Genomic DNA, 23,252 nt, shown 5'->3' with positions numbered 1-23,252 from the left:
TCTCCTCATAAGCCAACCCTCTCAATTCTGGAATCAACCTAGTGAATCTCCTCTGCATCCCCTCCAGTGCCAGTATATCCTTTCTCAAGTAAGGAGATCAAAACTGTACACAGTACTCCAGGTGTGGCCTCACCAGCACCTTATACAGCTGCAACATAACCTCGCTGTTTTTAAACTCCATCCCTCTAGCAATGAAGGACAAAATTCCATTTCCCTTCTTAATTACCTGCTGCACCTGCAAACCAACTCCTTGTGATTCCTGCACAAGGACACCCAGGTCCCTCTGCACAGCAGCATGCTGCAATTTTTTGCCATTTAAATAATAGTACATTTTGCTGTTATTCCTACCAAAATGGATGACCTCCCATTTACCAACATTGTACTCCATCTGCCAGACCCTCGCCCACTCACTTAGACTGTCTATATCCCTTTGCAGACTTTCAGTGTCCTCTGCACACTTTGCTCTGCCACCCATCTTCGTGTCATCTGCGAATTTTGACACACTACACTTGGTCCCTAACTCCAAATCATCTATGTAAATCGTAAACAATTGTGGTCCCAACACTGATCCCTGAGGCACACCACTAGTCACTGATCGCCAACCAGAAAAACACCCATTTACCCCCACTCTTTGCTTTCTGTTAGTTAACCAATCCTCTATCCATGCTAATACATTACCCGTAACACTGTGCACCTTTATCTTATGTCCATTTAACCTGCACATCTTTGAAGTGTGAGAGGAAATTGGAGCACCCAGAGGAAACCCACGACATGGGGCGAACGTGCAAACTCCACACAGTCACCCGAGGCCAGAATTGAACCCAGGGCTCTGGCACAGCTATTAAATATTAAGTGATGCCTGAATTACAAATTTAGAATGCTGAATTTTAAATCGAATCATGGATACTGTGGAGCAAGTTACAAAACCAATTTAATCAAGTGGATCTGTTGTTCTGATATGTTGCAAAAGTGGATCTCAAGTGATATAGGAATACGGGCAGAATCCTAGGATTGAATTCCGATTTTTAATTCTCAATAAGCATGGACTCTTTAAAGCAACAATGGGTGACTCCTTCTCCATGTGGCAGTTCGTTGATCCAAGTGGCGCAAAGCTGAGTTATCTGAACAAGAGGAGCTGGACCCAGTAAAGCCTGATTTCATCCCATTCCTTGATTGTAGAAAATTACACAAGATGTGGGAGTCAGGACAGCATTTGATCATTCCTTTCACAGAAAATGACAGGTGATATCATCTATTGGAAATCACACCTGTTCTACCTGGTGCCCTAATGCTGTCAATGTGCTTGGACCTGGTCCTGGCAGGAAAGCAGCCCTCTATTGGCAGGCAATTGGTTGCAATTGGAAAAGCACTAAGTTTTTTTAAAAATCTCATTTTGAAAATAATTTTTGAAGATGAGATCTTTGGCTGGCCCAGTTGTACCACTTCAGAGCTACTTTTTCCTCTTGGTCCCCCACAGTGTAACTGCCATTATAGACCTAAGTTGTGCTGAAAATGGCAAAAGAATATATAGTGTTCAAAACAAAGATTTTGTCATGAAATTCTGTAGTATCTTAGTTTTTCCCACGAGAGCAAGAGCCACGGGAATTTGTAGTCTGTTTTACAACTACTACTAATAAAGATTAACACTATGAAAATAATTTCATTTGGAATCAGCATGATGATAATTAGCACAAAACAGTATCTTGATTTGAGACAAATGCATTATTTTTCATTTTATTGAGGAATGCAGTCAATTCCTGGGATCTAAACATAACTACTACAAGTTACATATTGTTTGAAAGTATGGAAGTCCACAGTAGTTCTGAACAAAGTAACAAAACTTGGGTGGAGATATATCTCATTCTCAAAAGCAACTGGATATGGCAGCAACCTTCTGATTATGTTAGAGCAACTGTGAAATGAGAACAGTTGCCATGACTGGAATTGAGGCCTGGTATATGATTGATATCAGCAAAAGAAGCCAATAATTTCAAAACCTTTCAACAAATTTGGTACAAATTCCATATCATTTAAATATAATTTGTTCTTCCCACTGTAAAGTATTTTCTGCACTCCAATATAAATTCCACCTCTCTTTTACCCTCTCAGACGGAACTTAAAAATTCCCCACCAATGCATCCCCACATAAAAATTTTAAGAAGAGCGTGAAAATCAGTTTTTAGCCACTAGTTAGCCCAGCAGAGAAACAGAAATGAAGCACTTGGAGTTGTAGTAGTGCATGTTGTAATTTAGGGCAAATTATGTTTCATTCGTGTTGTGGCCTGAGAAGACGTTTTTAGTAGCTAAAGGAAGAATAATTTCCTAAAATCTTTCTGGCAGCTGATGTCTTCGAAACACTCGGCTTCCTTGGCGGATAGTGGTTTACTCAGCTTAGGTTGCTAAAGATGAAGGATTTTATGTCAAAACCCTGAAGTAATTGATGAGGAATTGCAGGCCAGAAACAGAACATCACAGAGCCAGGCTCACTCTTTAGAACCCAGTCGCATCATTTAAAGTCATGGATGGAGAGAAATGATGAATTGTTACATGACTAAAAGCCTATTTACTAGCCATTAATCTGAACCTGGACTGCTGGCTTCCAAAGCTTTGATGCCTTTGGCCCCATGCAGTACTTGTAACTTTTTAAAAGATGCAGAGGATACCAGTGCAGTGATCAAGTGACCTGACTTGACGTAAACTAAAAAAATTGCGATTTGTCATAGTGCGGGATCTTCTAACTGAAGATTAAACTGATACTGATGAATGAGTTTAGCTTAGCAACAGAATTGGAAACAACCAATGGAAAATGAGATCTGAACAGCAAATTAAACAAATTGCCCACTAAGTTACCATTTGCATGAATGCTTCATTTTAAAAAAAGGGAAGTTAAAGGCTTAATTTCTTCACTTTATTTGTCTAAGTTTTGCAAGGCATCTTTGAGCATTGGAAAGGCTAAACTTCTTACTCCTAATCGTTTTAAATGCTGGATTGTGGAACAGTGAACCTCATTGCCCTGTTATGCTCCTATTTTGTTTTTGTTCGTACATCACATCCAAGCGTTCATTCCCAAGGGTGTCAGTAAATTAATTCATTTTTTAGATGGCAGAAACTGTTACTTGTAGGCAACTATTTGGCACCAACAGTTTTCTGAAAAAAACAGTAGAATGAATGAGTAGTTTATTGATTTGATTGTGTCAGTTTAAGTGCTATCAAAACTAAGAGATGGTTCACAATCCCAGGATTGATCAGTAAATGCTTTGTTTCAGCTTATATTTGATGTCAGTAATTGTATAAAATTTGCAGCATTCTTGAACAGGTTAGTGATTTACTCCATTTTTTTTAAAAAAGGGAAGTTAAAAGCTTAATTTCACTTTATTTGTTTAAATTTTGCAAGGCATCTTTGAGCACTGAAAAGGCTAAACTTCTTACTTATTCCTCTTGATGCTCATTTTAAATGCTGAATTGTGGAACGGTGAACCTCATTGCCCTGTTATGCTCCTATTTTATTTTGTTAGCCAATCTAGGCTGTCATTCGAAACTCCACTTCTAAGCTATATATCATCTCCCTTTGACACACATACACACATCTGGATTTTCTTAAATACTATCTTTAATTTAGTTTCTCCCGAGTAATTGCTGCCCTCAGATTGGAGATCATTATATTTTGATACAACTGAGATTTTATTTTGTTTTAATTTTAACCACTCAACTTTTCTTTTGTTTAAAATCTTTTTTTCTCTATAACACCTTTTTACAATCAGATGTCCTATGTTCATTTAATCTTCCATCTCCCTTCCTGCAAATGAGCTGTTTGGTAAGACCATTCAGTGTAAACATTAAAACAGTGAAACGATCCAGGATATTAAAGTTCAATCCGATAAACAATGCCACAGTTTGTGTTTGGTCCCCTCCAAACAGTGATTGTTACCTTTTGATTTATTACAGTTTCACCAATGCGTTTCTTTGAGTTGCACTTCCAGTCAAAGATTTGACAAATGGAGATTTATGCTATTTGACAGCAGGATGGGAACCACGTTCCCTTTTGTAACAGCCAAGGGAAAAAAAGGGCTTTTCCAGCTTCCAGCAATGTGTTTGTAGTCTTGACCCCTTTCATATGCTGGGAATGTACAGCCAGGAGATAAATAGCACCTCCCTTGTGTTTTCTTGACCTGCTGACTGTCCATTCACTTCCCATCTGTTTTTCAGCCCACAAGGAATGGGTTGATATAAATCTTTCCTCTCAGGAGATAAATGATGTTCTGGATCTGAAAGGGCAGCACATTGGGTGGTTTCTCTTTTTAAAAGCTCGCTCGTTTTCCTCTGGGCCACATCTACTTGAAAACTCCGTCTTATGAACTAGATGTTAGAAGCAGAGAGAGAACAGTGGGTATCTCTGAGTTTGTGCATAACCTTTAATTCTGTAAAAGACCCTTTGTCAACATCAATAAATCATAACCTTGTTCACTTTGTAATGTAACTAGTAGATAAATTGAAGAGGAAGAAACATATGAACATATTTTCAGCATTGAAAGATGTGTTATCAGTCAACACCTCTTAGGGCTAGTGTATTAGTTCGTTTAAAATTTTGAAAAAGTGTTTCTGATTTTAATGGATTCAAAATAAAAACAATATATAACATTGAACAGTGATCCAAGTTGCCGTTGTATTGATTGATCTCTTTATTAACATTTGTGAAACAAATGCATATTATCTTTATAGCTAAAAATAAATAATCTTACACTGAAGTAAAATCACCTTGGCGAAATAGGCTCCAAATTAAAGAGAAAAATTGATTTTGTCAGAATTCAAAATGCCCAATACAAAAGTGGCATGGTGTGCTGTAGGTTCACATTAACTCAGCAGATAAATTGCTCTAATCGTTTACGTTTTTTAAAAATGCTGTGTTTTAGTAATAGAATCACAGAATTCCTACAGTGCAGGAGGAGGTCATTTGGCCCATTGAGCCTGCACTGATAATAATCCCACCCAGGCCTTATCCCCGTAACCCCACGGATTTACCCTGGTAATCTCCCTGACACGAAGGGTCAATTCAGCATAGCCAATCCACCTAACCCGCACATCTTTGGAGTGTGGAAGGAAACCGGAGCACCCGGAGGAAACCCACACAGACACAGGGAGAATGTGCAAACTCCACACAGACAGTGACCCAAGGCCCGAATTGAACCCAGGACCCTGGTGCTGTGAGGCAGCAGTGCCAACCACTGTGCCACCATGTTTTGTTCCTTTCACATAGAAATTAGTTCATACAAATTTGGAGTAAATGGTTAAGGTACTTTCCTAGGCTGTCTCTTTAATTATTATTGTTTGATCTCCTGTGGAGGTGTGGAGCTCAAATGTAGTTTTCATGTTAAATGGAGTTAGAGGCCGGCACGGTAGCACAGTGGTTAGCACTGCTGCTTCACAGCTCCAGGGTCCTGGGTTCGATTCCCGGCTCGGGTCACTGTCTGTGTGGAGTTTGCACATTCTCCTCGTGTCTGCGTGGGTTTCCTCCGGGTGCTCCGGTTTCCTCCCACAGTCCAAAGATGTGCGGGTTAGGTTGATTGGCCAGGTTAAAAATTGCCCCTTAGAGTCCTGGGATGCGTAGGTTAGAGGGATTAGCGGGTAAATATGTGGGGGTAGGGCCTGGGTGGGATTGTGGTCGGTGCAGACTCGATGGGCCGAATGGCCTCCTTCTGCACTGTAGGGTTTCTATGTTCTATGTTCTATGTTCTATAACATGACCAGGCCCCCACAGATGTAATTCAGGTGTTATTTTTAATTTATCTTCTATCTTTGGGTGGGATTGTCCATACACACACACCATGTTGTGCAGAGGTGGCCTGCCAGTGGCCGGCAGCGGGATCTCCGCTGCTGCCGCTATCAACGGGGTTTGCCATTGTTTGCACCACCCACAATCAGGAAGATCCCACCCTTCATTTTTATAACATACTTCGATTTTATATTAGTAGTTAAATAGCACAATATGTGGCAGTTTAAGGAGCAGACAAGTAGATTTGAGTGGAGCAGGGAGACATAAAACTATAGCACTGCAATGTCACCATTGGTGGGGTTTCCCTCTCTCTCTCCCTCCCTTTTTTGTTTGAACTTTCAGCTAAAAGGTGATAGGTGTGCAAAGAAACTATCAATCACTGTAGGCTATATTTAGATGTGGAGATGCCGGCGTTAGACTGGGGTTAGTACAGTAAGAAATCTCACAACACCAGGTTAAAGTCTAACAGGTTTATTTGGTAGCACAAGCCACAAGTTTTCAGAGCACTGCTTCTTCATCAGGTATGTGGGAGTTCTGTTCACAAACAGGGCATATAAAGACACAAACTCAATTTACAAGATAATGGTTGGAATGCGAGTCTTTACAGGTAATCAAGTCTTAAAGGTACAGACAATGTGAGTGGAGAGAGGGTTAAGCACAGGTTAAAGAGATGTGTATTAATACACATCTCTTTAACCTGTGCTTAACCCTCTCTCCACTCACACTGTCTGTACCTTTAAGACTTGATTACCTGTAAAGACTCTCATTCCAACCATTATTTTGGAAATTGAGTTTGTCTTTTATATGTCCTGTTTGTGAATACAACTCCCACTCACCTGATGAAGGAGCAGTGCTCCGAAAGCTTGTGGCTTGTGCTACCAAATAAACTTGTTGGACTTTAACCTTTAAGTGTTGTGAGACTTTTGACTGTATTAAGGACAGAGGTCATGGTGAAAATATAGCCTTCAGTGGCTCCCTTCTCATCCTCTCTCCCAATCATGTGTTTCTCCCCACTCTGTCACTTCTATTTTCCTATCTCTTCCTCTCTGTTTCCTTCCCGTCCTATCATTTATCCTTTCAAATGCCCACTAAACACATGCATCTTCCCCTCTCCTTTGTCCTATCATTCACCTCCTCCTTAATGCTCCATCCACACTCAACTTAAATTCCAAAATCTTTATCCAGATTATCTTCCTTTTTTCAAATGGTTTTGAGAAGCATTTCAGCAGCAACAACTTAGAAGCTAAAGAAAAAACATATACTTTATTCATAAAATTTGTAAACACATATTCCAAAATATTTCAAATTTGACATTACAGTGCAATAAAATTCAACCACAGAGCATGTGCCTCAATACAATTTCAGTATGCATTACCTGTTAAGTATACAGCTGAGGGGTTCTATGCAACTTCCAGCTCCTTTGGTACCTTTTCCCATTGTGCCTTTGCGGCAGCTGCTCTTAGTGCAGCCCATACCAAATGGTCCTGGACTTTGGGATGTGCCAGTTTGCAACACTCGATCATGGACAACTCGTTGCACAGGAAGACCAACAAATCTTAGCACAGCAAAGAGTGTCTTCAGCGAGTTGTTGATCATCCTTGTGAACAGGCCGTAGAGCAGAGTCCTGCGTCACAGAGCTGCTTAGGATGAATCTCAGCAAAAACAACTGTATCACTTTCCAGACCTCCCTGCAAAGATATTTTCCAGTAGGAGGTGGGCAATGGTCTCTTCCCCACTCAAGGACATCTTGAGAAGTTAGTATATTGCATCAGCTCAGGCCTCTCGAGTCACATTCAGCTCAAAGTCGAGGGAAAAACATGAAGACCAGGCTTTTGAGGGAAACTAATATCGACAAGTAATTATTTAGTGAAAACAAGTTGGAATGTTTAAATAAATAAGTGGAATGTTTATTGTGAAATAACTTGTTTCTATTTTGTCCAAGCCTTTTGGACATTAGAAATTGTTTTTCATAGAATCCCTACAGTGTAAAAGGAGGCCATTCAACCCATCGAATCTGCACCGACTTTCCAACAGCACATCTTACCCAGGCCCACCCATCACCCTATCCCACTACCCCATGTATTTTACCCCGCTAATCCCCCTAACCTACACATTTTGGTACACTGAGGGAGAATTTACCACGGTCAATCCACCTAACCTGCACATCTTTGGACTGTGGGAGGAAACCAGAGCACCCAGAGGAAACCCACACAGACACGGGGAGAATGTGCAAACTCCACACAGTCACCCGATGCCGAAATTGACCCCAGAACCCTGGCACTGTGAGGCAGCAGTGCTGACCACTGGGCCACCGTGCCACCCATTTCTGCTGAAAGGGGCAAGATTAAAATTTTCAAATGCCTTTCAGAGATGCAGGTGTAATATTTTTACAAGCTCACAGATTAGAAAAAATCTATTTCTGGTTTAGCTTCAAAATAACTAGCACTAGTGCTAATAATTTCCTAGAAGGTAAAAGTTCCTCATGAAAGATACTAGATTTGTCCAGAATTTAGATAAGACTTAGAAGTCCATTTCAGGGTGTAGGCAAAGTTTGAGTGTCTCATGCGCCTTGGTTATTTAATTCCATGCAAGAAGTCTCACAACACCAGGTTAATGTCCAACAGGTTTATTTGCAATCACGAGCTTTCGGAGTGCTACTCCTTCTTCAGGTGAGTGATGTCTGTGTCGATATGCACGATCTTCTTGGATCATCTCTACTTGAGCCGGCGATTTGCGGTGTCGATGGTAGCCATGATGTGGAGATTTCGGCATTGGACTGGGTTGTGCCCACCCCAGTCCAACATCAGCATCTCCACATCATATTTAATTCCAAGGAAGACTAGCAGAAATACTGCAGTATTGGTTAGATAGGCATCCTTGTTGAAATCCTAGAGGTCATTGGAAGGGACAGGTAAAAGAACACACAGGTCGAGGGGCTGTGTTGATTATCATATCAGTATTTGCGTTAAACCTCTGTCCCTGGCGATATTAGAGAAATTAAATACAATTCTTGCCCTCTCTTTGGATGATATATCTGCCCTTCAGGTTTAAATTATTGTGGCACTGCCATGGTTAATGAATGCCTGTAAGAAATTACATCCAGAGGGTAATAGGTTGCGTATGCTCTTAGCTCTTGAATGATCTCAATTGTAATTTATTAACTCATGCCGCCCATCTTAACTGGTTTATTGAGACACCAGGTGAAGAGACAAGGTCATTGTGTGGGAGGTTGAAGAAGTGAAAGAGAAAGTATGATGAATGAGAAAGTAAAGATGGGTGTTGTCAAACTTGAATTTTTAAAGTTGAAGATTGTAAGAGACAAGAGGAAACAGAAGGTAAAATGTTCAACAGTTGAGTCAAAAAGCTGCAGTGTTGTCAGGTTTATTCAGTGTACAGACATCAACACACTAACGGAAATAACATACATAAGCGTCAATGTTGTGTGTCACTCCTATTCCATAATTTCAAATTGCTCTTGCTGTTATTATTACACATTAATTTATATAGTTCTCTTCAGAGCTTAAATTTGGAAATATGAAATCTGTAATTGAATGTTTTTGACAGATCAAATCAACTAAGTATGGCAATTGCACATGCATTTGATGACAAACTGAACTGTAGTTACCAGATCTGATCATTGTAAGCACAAATATCAAGCTTATAACGAGGTATTTTATTCTTCAAGGTCAATTTGTTAATTTTCCATTTTAAACATTTTTAAATATGGAATGCCTTTTGCTGTGCAGTGGGTTTGAGACATTCAAAATAAAATATTAGCCTTGAAGATTAATCTCTGATCAATCCTGACAACGAACAAGGTGCCACATGAGCATTTCACACTTTGTGTCACCTAAACCTTAGAGAAGGAAGGAACTACCTAAAATGAGGTGGTACTTCCGAGCTCATCGGCTCAAGCCATAACTATCATGGCCACTCCCAGACAAAATTAATTCCTAAAATGCTTCAGGAAAGTAAGTGGATGTCTTTTTAGAATCATAGAATTGCTACAACACACAGGTCTTTTTGGTCCATTGTGTCTATGCTGGACCTGTGTAGGAGCAATTGACTTAGTGCCACTCCTCTGCCTTGTTCCTGTAACCCTGCAATTTTTTGTCCTTTTCTGAAAATGATCCAATTTCCTTTTGAAAGCCATGATTGAACCTACCTCCATCACAGTCTCAGGCAGTGCATTCCAGATTCTAACTACTTGCTTCCTCATGTTGCCATTGCTTCTTTTGTCGATAACCTTAACAAAGTGCCCTCTGGTTTTCCATCCTTCTACCAGTGGAAGCAGTTTTACTATGCACAGGCTGCTTGCCAAATATCAGATTTGTCTCAAATTTTTGATAGGATTTCAATTTGAGAGAGCTGTTCTTAAGTATAGGTAGAGATGTGTCACAGGATTCTTTTCTAAGGAGCATAGGAATGTTATAATTTATTGAGGGGAATTGATTGTAAAGTAGTGAGATTATGCTTCAATTATACAGGACATTGCTGAGGCCACATCTGGAGTACTGTGTACAGTACTGGTCTCCTTATTTAAGGAAAGATATAAATGCATTCGAAGCAGTTCAGAGAAAGTTTACTCGACTAATATCAGGAATGGGTGGGTTTTATGAGGAAAGGTTGGAAAGGTTAGGTTTGTATCCACTAGAATTTAGAAGAGTAAGGTGACCTTTAAGATCCTGAGGGGTGTCAACAGGTGGATGTGCAGAGGATGTTTCCTCTTGTCGGATGATCTAGAACTAGGGGTCACTGTTTAAAACTAAGAAGTCGCTCATTAAAGACAATTTTTTTCTCTGAGGTTTGAGAGTCTCTGCAACTCACTTCATAAAAAGGCAGTGGAAGCAGAGTCCTTGAATATTTAAGGCAGAGCTAGATAATGTTTTGATTAACATGGGGGTGAAACGTTTTCAGGGATAGGCAGGAATATGGGTTTGAAGTTACAATCAGATCAGCCATGATCTTATTCAATGGCAGGCTCGAGGTATCGAGTGGCCTACTCCTGTTCCTAATTCATATGTTTGTATGGACAGTTGCAAGTAAAATTGACTGACTCATATATCCAACCTCTTAGTCACACCCTGTTCCAGCAGCACGAGCACTACGGATCATTGCCCTGTCTGAGTCCATCTTGAATTTGCTAAACTGCATTTGGAAATACTGGAATATCTACAAAATGTGCAATTTCCGTTACATAGGGGAGCGAACAATAGTAGAGATCAACACTTGAAAATTAGGCTACACCCAAAGCTTGTGAAGTTTTGAGGCCTTTTAAAATTATCTGTGACATTCCATCTATGCAGCAGAACCTTAACATTGACTAAATTGATGGAATTTCAGATAGTGAAGAGGAAAGTGACGATGATTGTCAAAGAATACAACCGGATATAGATAGATTGCAGACTTGGGCAGAGAAATAGCAGATGAAGTTTAATCTAGGCACATGCGAGATGATGCATTTTGGAACATCAAATCCCAGATGACCATCCCCCACTACACCCCTCTGGTTTAGAAATTTGTTGTTACTTTTTATGAAAATATGCAATAGTTGAGAAAATGCTGAATTTGGAATACTGGTGGAGGATAACAGTCAAAACCACCATTGGTGTCTTAATTAGATAAATGGGTGGCACGATGGCACAGTGGTTAGCACTGCTGCCTCATAGCACCAGGGACCCAGGTTCAATTCCAGCCTCAGGTGACTGTCTGTGTGGAGTTTGCACATTCTCCCTGTTTCCTCCAAGTGCTCCGGTTTCTTCCCACACTCCAAAGATGTGTGTGTTAGGTGGACTGGCCATGCTAAATTGCCCCTTGGTGTCAGGGGGATCATTGGGGTTACGGGGATAAATCCTAGATGGGATTGTTGTCAGTTCAGACTCAATGGGCTGAATGGCCTCCCTCTGCTCTGTAGGGATTCCATAAGCTAAGTATTTGATTTCTCCCCATCTTCCTTCTGTACAAATTACATTCAAAGCAAAATCTATTTGGGGGCACTCTTTAACTAAAATTAATTTTGTTCTTCAACTGTTTTTTGTGAAAATGTAGTATAAAAAAATAAAATTTGTAATGCTAATGGTTAAAGGGCAATGGAAAACTACTTCAAGCAGTTAAAAGGTAGCTTGCAATTTACCTCTGGTTCATCAGTAGGGACCCATTGTATACATAACTTTCAGGACAGAATCTCACTTTGCTGGTATAGTATCGTATCTGTGGCACTTTCTTCCTGATAGGCAAATTGCAAAGTGAACAAGAGCCAGGTTGATTCTTGTGAGTGAACTCACTATCATGAACAGGAGTGAAAATACTGAATGTTCATTATCCTACTTAATAAATGTAGCTACTTTTTTGGTTACATGTGCTGATGCATTTTATAAAGGTTTTGTAAAATAGCAAGTTCTACCAACAATATCTCCTGCAAACACTTACATACTTTAACTTGATTTCAGATAACTTCAGAGTTTAACGATTATAGACTGAATCAAATGTAAGACTGAGAACAAGTAGATTCTCCAAGTACAAGTATGTTAACTATTATTGAAGATGCACCTATTGGATTTGAAAGCAATTAAAAGAAAGTTTTAACAAGATCAAAATGCTGGATAAGGTACAAAGATATTCAGTCTAGCTTTAGGAACGCTTTGGAAGGGCTGAAGATGAATACAATGGCAACAAAATGGAAAAGAACGCACAAGCATGTGAATGAGAGAAACTTTTCAGCAGTTGGAGAGAGTCGGCTAAAGTGAATGTTGAGATTAGAGGGCTGAAGTGTACCCAGGATGAAGGTAAAATATCAGGAGTAATCTTTAACCTCATGCCTTGATCACTGGAAACTTCTTACTTGTACCAGGTATGATCCTGGTGTACGTACGGTATTTATATATCTCTGGTTCACTCCCCTGGCAAGCAATGGAAGCATGGAGTTGGATTGCTCCTGCTGGCCATGAAATTTGCATTGGACTCATTTGGAGTAGTGTAGAATGCTAGCAACAAAAGCAGTGACGTGAGAATGGGAGATGAATTTGAAGTAGGTAACTGTAGAGGGGTCAGAATCAATGGAATAGGGAAAGGAAATAGCTTGGTAAATATATTTACAATAGTTGTATATCTATATACAAGATAGTATATAATATCTATTATATTAGTATATAATATCTATTAAATATCTTCAATAATAGTCAATTTTTCTTCATTTTGATATTAGCCTTCAGTGTTTAATATTATATTTATGTGGCTGTAAACTGGACTACATATATCTTTTAAAATATGAAAATTTCTGCTCATTGTGCCAGAATGAGAGGACGGTTTCCCTTTTCTCACTCAGTTCCTTTTGAGAGTAGTCAGGGGCTCATTCATTTGTTGAGTTTTATCACTGCCAAAAGTATTTCCAAACTCTGACTACAGACCAATTAGATACCTTGCAACCACCCCGAGCCATACACCAGAAGATTAGAGATGCGAAAATTAAGTGGCAAAGATATGAGGAGAATAGCAGTGAATCAGTTTCTCTCAATATTTGAAAGCAGTCATGTCCACATAATGTGCATGAAGGAGATTCTGCTGTATGGGTTAGGGGATTATGAGAATATTCATGGCCAGATCAGAAAAATAATGAATTAAGGCATGGGATAGTTCATCTCTTAAGCAAACACACTTCAAAAGACTGCCAGAATAGCATTAAGGAAAGAAGGGTCAAAGGTTAGTTAGAGGCTTGTATGGATCATAGTTTAATGTTTGGACATGTGAAGGTTGTTATGAACTTTGTTGTTGCCTTTATTCCAAGGGATTCAGAGCTGTCTCAAACATTATATTTGTACATTTTTAGCAGTTTGTCTTGCCTCATTCCCAAAGGTTGCATTTCTGATAAGGCTGTTGGATCTAAATTCACCATAAGTGATTTCTGCTAATAACAGACCAAAAAGACGACTAACTTTTAGCGGCAACGTTTGTGTTTTAGTTTTAGAGATCTCTAATTTTAAGCTCATAATCGTGGTTCCATATGTAAGTCACAGATCATTCTGATATCAAATTGACAATATATAGTTGTTATTAACGTATATTAACATACATATATTCAAGTTTCGAGAATGTGGTGTTTTAAAACAGTACGTGTTGTGAAATTTGTCATCCACATAAATTTGACATTGTGTTATTCTCCAGCAGATATGTCTAAAAACTGAATTTTGAAATGGCATTTTTGTCATATGCAGACTAAAGCAAAATGCATCGATTGTGAAATTTGTTTTATTGTATTTATGTTCAAATTTGGAAATCTGTCAAATTTAAGTCACTGGAATAATTAGAATAAAAATATTGTTAAATTTTTTTTAATTTAAAAATGATTAGAAACAACTTCATCAGTGATTGTTCAAATGTTATTTTGTATGCTACTACAGACAGCAATTGACATAATCTCTAGTTTAACTTGTGATTCTGTGAAGGTGCCAGATGGCATTGTTATTACAGCTGTGCAGAATGGATGTCGGCTATAGCAAGTGGCAACAATGGCATGCGCAATGAATGAAGTAATGCTTGGAGTGTAGAAGATACATTTCAGGATCTGACCAAAGAACCATGTAGCTTGTCAAAGAAGTTCAGGTGGAATGTAAATAACCTTTTCAGCCCACACAGGCTAAGATCTTTACATGTTCTAACTATATAATGTACACAAAAGAATTCCTATTATTGGTCTGAGCTATTCCGTAAAATGATACTAAGCAGCAGTTAAATGTCTATAATCAGTTAAACTTAATCATGATTTGACTTTTTCCACTTGATGTATCTTAGATAATTATTTTAAAAAGAGCAGAAACCAACATTCAACTTGATAAATGGCTAATTCCAAATTTAAGAAAAGCAGCGTTTAAGTTGCCTGTCTATATTATTTTTAAGAAACTTAAATGTATTTGACTCAAGCTACAAGATGGTGCTGTCAATAAAGTGCACTCACAAGATGCAGTTTTGTCACAATAGAATTTTTGTATTGAAGTTGATAACTTCACGCTTAGTTTCTCAAATCATCAAGGTGCTATGGTTAGAAGGTGGGATTGTTGATGTAAATTTCACATATAATAATTATCAAGATTGAATAATCTATATCTTTGTTTAAAACTTCCCGCACAAATTGTGAAGATGCCCTCAGGGTTGTCTTGGTATTTCAGAGTTTGTTATATGTAATGCTGCTTTCATGTTTCTGAGCACTGTCTAAAAACACTTCCCTTCTACAAAACTTCAGAATCTGCAAGAAGATCTTGTGCTTGGTTCAGGGATGCTCAATCTTATAAAATTTAGGGTTTGAAGAGAACTGTCTTTTGTGGTTTATGAGATGCCTCAACCAGCTTCAATGGCAAAATCCTGAGTCAGTGTGATATCAATGATAGCGGTTTTATTGAGTGCAATATGCATTTAAAAGAAAGATAACTGGGAAAACATTTGGCGCCTATTTAGATCAGGTCATTCGTATATGTGGACTAAATTGAAAGTTAGAAAATTTTATTTGAATCAAGTAGGCTTTGACCTGAAGTCAACTGTAGCAAATATTACCTTTAAAATATACTTTGGAGAATATTAAGTGATCTAAGTAAAAATATATATACATCAAAAGTTAGCTGCAGGTCTGTGATAAGGCAAAAGTCTTCTATGGTTGATTTCTTATGGTACTTTCATTTTATTTGGATATTTATTATGAATTAATGTGTAAAGAGTGCAGGAATTGTCAAACTTTTTTTTATATTTCAGAAAGGGTTCGTGAGATTCAAGAGAAGTTAGAAGTATTCATTGAAGCTCTTCATCAAGAAAAATAACACTGTCTCTGGTGTATGTATGCGTTCTCATCACCTAAAATGGATTTAGCATAAATTTATCAAACATTGTTTACACAAATTTATAGAAATATTTTAGGAGCTCCCCTGGTGGCTAAAATATTTACCTCGAGTAGCTGAACCATACTGACCAAGGCGGCCCTAGGCTGAATCCCTGCAGGAGAGATGATGCACTAAAATTAGCCTCAGTGTCCTTCTGTCAAGACTAAATGTTAACCAGAGTTTCCACTCCAAATCACTATCCGCCTGCCGATCATTGCTAGAAGTAAACAGACACAGTCACTGGGTGAACATCAGGTTTGGTTTGGGATGCCTCTTCTCCACCAACCCTGGGGACATCTTCCATTTGCTATCAAAATTCTCTGAAGTCATTGTCGTTTTTGTAAGGTGTGGAAAGGCACTTGCGTAACTCCACCCAGCAAAGTATCAATACTCCCAGGAAAGGACAATTGTGAGAAAAACTGACATAAAATTAGCAAGAAAAAAAAGGGTGTGGAAACTTTGGGTTAAATGTGCCCTATTTATACTAAACATCACTGCATTCTACCTCATCCAGCCATATTTAAATGATTTCCTTACTTGTTTAGAATGCAGTGTAAAAAGTCTTTTCTGAATATGACTGTATATAAATGCGTATTCCAAATCAACACTTTGTAATTTGCAGTGTTAACAAGAGTGAACTAAGAGTTCAGTACAATTTAATTATATAGCTACTTACGATTTGAGGTTCCTCCCTCCATCCTCCACTCCCCCATCAGTTTTAATCAACTGTTTCCTCTTTTTATAAAATACATTATTGACTTGTTGATGTACGGTTGCGTGGGTGCCATACACCCTCTGGCACTTTGAACAAGCGATCATTCATCTTGTGAGAGGCTAAATGGAGAATGCTGGCAGACTTAAATTGCAAGGGAAACAACAGAGTTTGTTGTTATACTTTCTCAGCATCCACACTTTCAGACTGGTTCACTGAATAGTAATACAGGGTATAAATCCAGCTGATTTTTCTGCTCCCATAAACCAGATTTCTGAGATCAATAGTGGTATCCTTATCACCACTCCTGGTTAACAAGCTCATTCAGAATGGACTGGGATCAAACCTGGGCCCCGCTCACTGCTTTAAACAGCTGAACCTTAGAATCCCTGCAGTGCAGAAGGATGCTACTTGACCCGTTGATTCTGCACCAAATCTCCAAAAGAGCGTCCCACACAGCCCCCTCCCCCGGCCTATCCCTGTAACCCTGCTTATTTATCATGGCTAATCCACCTAACCTACACATGTTTGGACTGTGGGAGGAAACTGGAGCACACAGAGGAAACCCACACCAACACAGGGAGAACATGCAAACTCCACACAGACAGCCACCTAAGGCCGGAATCGAACTCGGGTCCCTGGCACTGAGGCAGCAGTGCTAACCACTGCTGAAGATGTTTTTATATTTATTTTATTTATTTTTTATTTAATTATTTTTTATTATCATTGTCACAAGTAGGCTTACATTAACACTGCAATCAAGTTACTGTGAAAATCCCCTAGTTGCCACACTCTGGCACCTGTTCGCGTACACTGAGGGAGAATTTAGCATGGCCAATGCACCTGACCAGCACGTCTTTTGGACTGTGGGAGGAAACTGGAGCACCCGGAGGAAACCCATGCAGACACAGGGAGAACGTGCAAACTCCACACAGACTGTGACCCAAGCCAGGAATCGAACCCAAGTCTCTGGCGCTGTGAGGCAGCAGTGCTAACCACTGTGCCAGCATGCCACCATTTGTTCGTGAAATGCAATTTCTGGGTGATAAACTACTGCTGACAAATTTCTGATTATTATCAGCCCATTTCACCTACACTAATATTACCAATTAGCATAGTCATGGAATAGTACATAGTATTCCAGAGCACACTGCACATTATCAGGGTGTTGTAATTTGTATGTTGTAAGGTAAGAATGTCATACAGTAAGAAGGAAACCTTCCAGATTGAATCTTCTTAGTGCATTGTTTTTATTGATCTGGAAAATATACATTTTGTCACTCTGCAGTTAATGATTGTATTATAAACATGATTATGAATATTTTGATCAGTTATTTCCTCTTGCTTTGCCATACTAAATGAATAAATGTCAAATATTTTCAGGAAAGTTTCTTTTACAGCCAGTCTGTGCTTGCTAATATATATTTTTTAATATTTCAAGAAATATTTAACTTTTTCCAGAACTGTTGGAACCATTTTAACAATTAATTTTTTCAAGTAAAATTTGAATTGAGGTAATTAAAGCTAATGTTTTTTTCCTTAGTACGAATTAGTTCACCACACAGCCCTAGACATGGAGCTTTGTGTCAGGAGATGTTGCTTGAATCAGGAACCATTGTCTGAAGTGCTGCAGAGAGACTCAAAAGTACCGATGACAAACCCCTCAGAAGACATCCCATCACAAATTGTGTGCATTGATTGGAAGAGCATTTAAATTCTCCTTACATTCTACTCTTTGAGCTGACAATTCATGAGCAATCTTTTCCTTGCATTTTTATAAAATTTCATCTCAAACGCTTCAGCTAATCACGTTTTCTATTGTAATGTGCAACCTCCTGAGACACATTAAAATGTTGATTTATTTTCAAGTGTCCAACGCAAGACTAAGCACTGCTGTGTAAGTGAGAGCTGATCATCTGTTTGTCAAACCGTGTAACACTTTTCAATGCAAATATTTTAAATGTTTTAGCTCATATCCAGCTCAATAAGAAATAAAGAACAGCTGTCTGAAACTACTTTCATCGGGAATTATATAGTCTACTTCTCTCACCCACTTCACAAGTGCAGTCGGGTTCCACTTATTAATTCACAAGAAAAGACTGCATCTCTTTGATCCCTGGGAGAAACATATAATGCAAAAATGAAAAGTTCTTGGAAGACAAATGTTTGTTTGGAGTAAAGCAACAGTCATATCCAGTATGTTTTCCATTTGGATCTTTGATATTGGGTCTGTACTTCTGCAACAGAATTTGTGGAGTTTGTGCATATGCTTATATAAATGGAAAAAATATTATCATAGTTTGTGATTCTTTCTTTGCAAGTGACAGGCCGTGCTTGATGTAATTAGTGAGGAGTCATGTATTTATTGAATGCCGTTATATTTAAATAAAACGGAGTACAATTTTGGAAACAAGAGTCCTTAATTCTGAAATATTTGGTGTATGATGCAACTAAAACTGGTTCCAAAATGTTAGTTTTTCAGTTTTGGGCTTTTACAAGTTATGAGGTGTGGTGATGGCACTCAGTTGTATCCAAACCATTATGGAAATCTATAATGGGAATAAAAATGGATGACCAGTAGCATTGACATAGGTACTGGGCACAGTAAAGGCACGACCAGCCTCAACATCAATATTCAATTTCAAAATTCAGAGAGCTGTTCCATAGGCTAGTCAAATAGCAGCGTGACATAGTCATACCTTTTCAACAAAATGTCCCAGACACCTTCCATTGCCATCTCTGGGAAGGTCCTGTTCCACCAGGAGGACAGACCCAGGAATGGAGGCAGCACAGTTGCATATAATCAGGAGGGAGTGATCCTTGGAGCCCTTACCGATCCCATGAAATCTGACAACAAGTCAAACAAAAATGTTCTTCTGATTATGACGATGTCATTCCTCAGTTTATGAATTAGCACACTTCCATTTTGAATACCATTTGGAAGAAGCACTGAGGGTAGCAAGGCGACAGAGTGTACAATTGGTGACTGAATGCGGTGCCAGTCACCAAGAGTAGCTTAGTAGCACTGCTACTGCCTGAACCTGCTTAAGTTCTGCCAGAATATGATAGGAAAAAAGATAGTTGACCTCATCCTCACCAATCTAACTCTCAGATATATCTGTCCATGAAGGTATTGGAGTGACCGCTACATAGTCCTTGTGGAGATGGCGTCCCATCTTTACACAGAGGACACCTTGCATGTGTTGTATCATCTACCTCAGCTTCACTGTCCCCCAATATTTCCATTTCTCTTCGTTCCCTTTGTATTCATATCAAAAGCAGTCTTGAATGCACTCAAATGACTGATCATCCACAGCTCTGAAGAATTTGAAGATTCACAACCTTTTGAGTGAAGAAATTTCTCATCATCGTCACTTCTAAATGACTGATGCCTTATTTGGAGATGGTGGCCCTGTTTCCTGAATTCACCATCCTCATTCATCCAGCATCTACCCATCAAGCCCCTTAAAAATGTATGTTTCAATGAGATTTAGAATTGCGCCCGTTAGTTTATATTGCCACTCCTCCTCCTACCAAATTATATCAGCACATTTCTGTGCATTAAATTTCATCATGCCTCATATCTGCTCATTTCACTAGCCTGCCTATGTCTTTGTCTATAACTCTCAATTGCCAGTAGTTCCAAGTTTTGTGCCATCTGCATATTTTGAAGTTGTTGCCTGTACACTCGGGTTGTGTGTGTGTGTATACAAGTGTGTGTAATCAATTAAAAGCACATCCTAGACCTGATCCCTGGGGATTTTCCATTTCTTCCAGTCTGAAAGACAATGATTCACCCCAACTCTTGGTTTCCTAACATTCAGTCAACATCGTGTCAATGCTGCACCTGTCCCTAATATTCCATGGACTTCAACTTTGCTGGATAACAAAACATGTGGCACTTTATCAAACACCTTTTGAAAGCCCATTTAGACCACATCAACTGCATTGCCCTCATTGACCTTCTCAGTTACTACATCAGAACACTGAGCATGATTTGCTTTTCACAATTCTATACTGGCTTCTTTAATTAACCCTCAATCCATGGTAATGTATTACCTCACTTCCCTCTAACTCAGCCCTAATTTTCTGTAATTTGATTTTGATTTGATTTATTATTGTTACGTGTTGGGATACAATGAAAAGTATTGTTTCTTGCACGCTGTACAGACAAAGCATAGAGTACCTAGGGGAGAAGGAAAGGAGAGGGTACAGAATATAGTGTTACAGTCATAGCTAGAGTGTAGAGAAAGATCAACTTAATTAATGTATGGTCGGTCCATTCAAAAGTCTGATGGCAGCAGGGCAGAAGCTGTTCTTGATTCGGTTAGTATGTGATCTTAGATGTACGTATGTATGTATCTTTTTCCCGATGGAAGAAGGTGGAAGAGAGTATGTCCGGAGTGCGTGGGGTCCTTGATTATACTGGCTGTGTTTCCAAAGCAGCAGGAAGTGTAGATGGAGTCAATGGATGGGAGGCTGATTTGAGTGATGGACTGAGCTGCGTTCACAACCCTTTGGGAGCAGTACCAAGCTGTGATACATCTGGAAAAGATACTTTCTATGGTGCATCTGTTAAAATTATAATGCCCTTTAGTGTGGCACCTTATCGAATGCCATTTGAAAATCTCAATACACTAATGTTTCTTCCATTTATGCACCACACCAGTTACAATCTCAAGGAACTAATATTTTTCAAACATTATTCCATTTTCATAAACCTGTCTTAACTCTGCTCAAGCATATTATGATTTTCTAATTGCCCTGATATAACATCCCAGATTATTGATTCCAACATTTTCCCTCCTACTGATATCAGGCTAATTGGCCTGTAAATCCCTGTTTTATCTCTTCCTCTCTTCAAAGGTGGTAGTGGTATGTTTGCTACCTTTTAATGCATGGGAATACAAAACTTTATCGTCAACATGTCTTATTTTCTATGGTTGGACCATTTTCCCAGGGAGTTTTTATTCCTTAAGGATCGTATATTCATTGCATGTTATGAATTAATTCTTCAAATGTTTGCTATTGCTTATCTACCATCATATCTTCTCATCTCAAATCCCAATTTACCTTAGTCAACTCGCTCCTCATACCTATATAATTTGCTTTGTTCAGATTATTTTTGGATTTAATGGAACCAAGTTCAAACTCAATATAAAATTCTATCATATTATGACCACTTTCCTAGAGGCTTCTTTACTTCAAGCTTATTAATTAACTCTGTTCCAATACTAAATCTAGAATAGCCTGGCCCTGATGGTTCCTCAACATATTGATCTAGAAAGCTATCTTGAATTCATTTCATGAACTTATTCTAGACACTATTACTGCAAATTTAGTTTGCTCACCTACTTGATTGAAGCTTCGAGACACTTTCTGCTATGTGGCCAGGTAGCCTGGAACATTGGTCCCAGGATATCTGGGCCCAATATATATTCCCCAAATATATGGGCAGCACAGTGGTTAACACTGCTGCCTCACAGTGCCAGGGATCCAGGTTTGATTCCAGCCTCCGGTGACTGTGTAGAGTTTGCATGTTCTCCCAGTGTCTGCATGGTTTTCCTCCCACAGTCCAAAGATCTGCAGATTAGGTGGATTAGCCATGCTAAATTGCCTCTTAGTATCCAAAGATGTGTAGGTTAGGTGGATTAGCCATGGCAAATGTGCCAAGTTACTGGGATAAGGCAGAGTGGAGGGGAGGGCCTGGGTTGGATGCTCTTTTGGAAAACAGGTGCAGACTCGATGGGCCAAATGGCCTCTTTCTGCACGGTAGGGATTCTATGGTTCTATATCGCTGAAGGAGTTCCACGAGGCAGTCCTCTGAGCCTAATCATCACTGTTCCTCTATCATAGGGTCAAAACAGGTTTTATTTTACTGGTGATTGTACTGTGTTCTGTTCCACTCAGAATTCCTCTGCTATTGAAATAGTCCTTGTCTCCATGCAGCGACACCTAGACAACATTCCAGCTTAGACTGAAAAGTGACAAGTAACATTTGTGCCACACAAGTGCCAGGCAATATCATTTCCCACAAGAGAATGCCTAAGTAACTCCCTTTGACATTCAACAATATTACCATAGCTGATTCCCCAACCATCAACACCCTAGAGTCACTATTAACTGGACTAGCCATATAAATGCTGTGGTTACAAGGGCACGTCAGAAGTTGGGAATTCTGCAGCAAATAACTCATCCCCTGATTCCCAAAGCCTTTCCACTAATTAAAATACACAAGTCTGGAGTACAATGGAATAATTTCCCTTGCCTGGATGAATGGAGCTCTGACAACACTCAAAAAGCTCAGTGCCATCCAGGCCAAAGCAGCTTATTTTATCGTACCATCAGCCCTCCACCACCAGCACAAAGTAGTTGCAGTGTGTACTCATCTCCAAGATGTACTGCAGCAAATTCCCCAGTTACTTCAACAACACCTTCCAAACCAGCAATATCTACCCCCTCGCACAAGAGCAGCAAGCACATGGGAACACCACTGCTGTCAATTTCTCTTCTAAGTTGTTGGGAAGATGTTGTTTACAGATGTATGTCTCAAATAATTCTCCACAGTCTTCTGTAGATTAACTGTAAGTCTTCATTAACTAACATATACAGTAAAGTGTACAAGCTAGGAGCTGCCTTCGTGCTTAGGTCTATACACATCTCCATCAACACTATGCTGACCATGTGTCTGGGTCATTTGACTTCTCATATTATAGTATGGGCGGCACTGTGCTCAGTCCCTTAATGTGCCAGTATCCTGACTTGGAAATACGTTGCCATTTCTTCACTGTTATTGGATCAAAATCCTGGAACTTCTCCCTGCAGCATAGGAAAGCAGTGGTTCAAGAGTGTGAAGGACAATTAGCTATTCAAGGGGAGGCGATGGCCTAGTGGTATTATCGCTAGA

At 39.2% G+C, this 23,252-nt stretch overlaps 1 protein-coding gene across 12 annotated transcripts in view; it reads left to right on the top strand.

The window, feature by feature from the left end:
• Positions 1-20,094, top strand: part of opa1 (OPA1 mitochondrial dynamin like GTPase) — a 107,904-nt gene extending 87,810 nt beyond the window's left edge. For all 12 annotated transcript variants that reach the window (XM_078207821.1, XM_078207829.1, XM_078207800.1 and 9 more), the window contains 2 exons: positions 15,509-15,586; positions 17,889-20,094. In XM_078207821.1, the coding sequence (XP_078063947.1) occupies positions 15,509-15,573 (65 nt within the window). In that variant the 3' untranslated portion in view covers positions 15,574-15,586; positions 17,889-20,094. The remainder of the gene's footprint in view (positions 1-15,508; positions 15,587-17,888) is intronic.
• The last annotated feature ends 3,158 nt before the right edge of the window (positions 20,095-23,252 follow it).

The sequence above is a fragment of the Mustelus asterias genome, chromosome 3 (assembly GCF_964213995.1).
Source record: "Mustelus asterias chromosome 3, sMusAst1.hap1.1, whole genome shotgun sequence".
In the NCBI taxonomy this organism is placed as follows: domain Eukaryota; kingdom Metazoa; phylum Chordata; class Chondrichthyes; order Carcharhiniformes; family Triakidae; genus Mustelus; species Mustelus asterias.
Note: the sequence above shows the minus strand (reverse complement) of the source record. Positions and strands in the feature narration are given on the sequence as shown.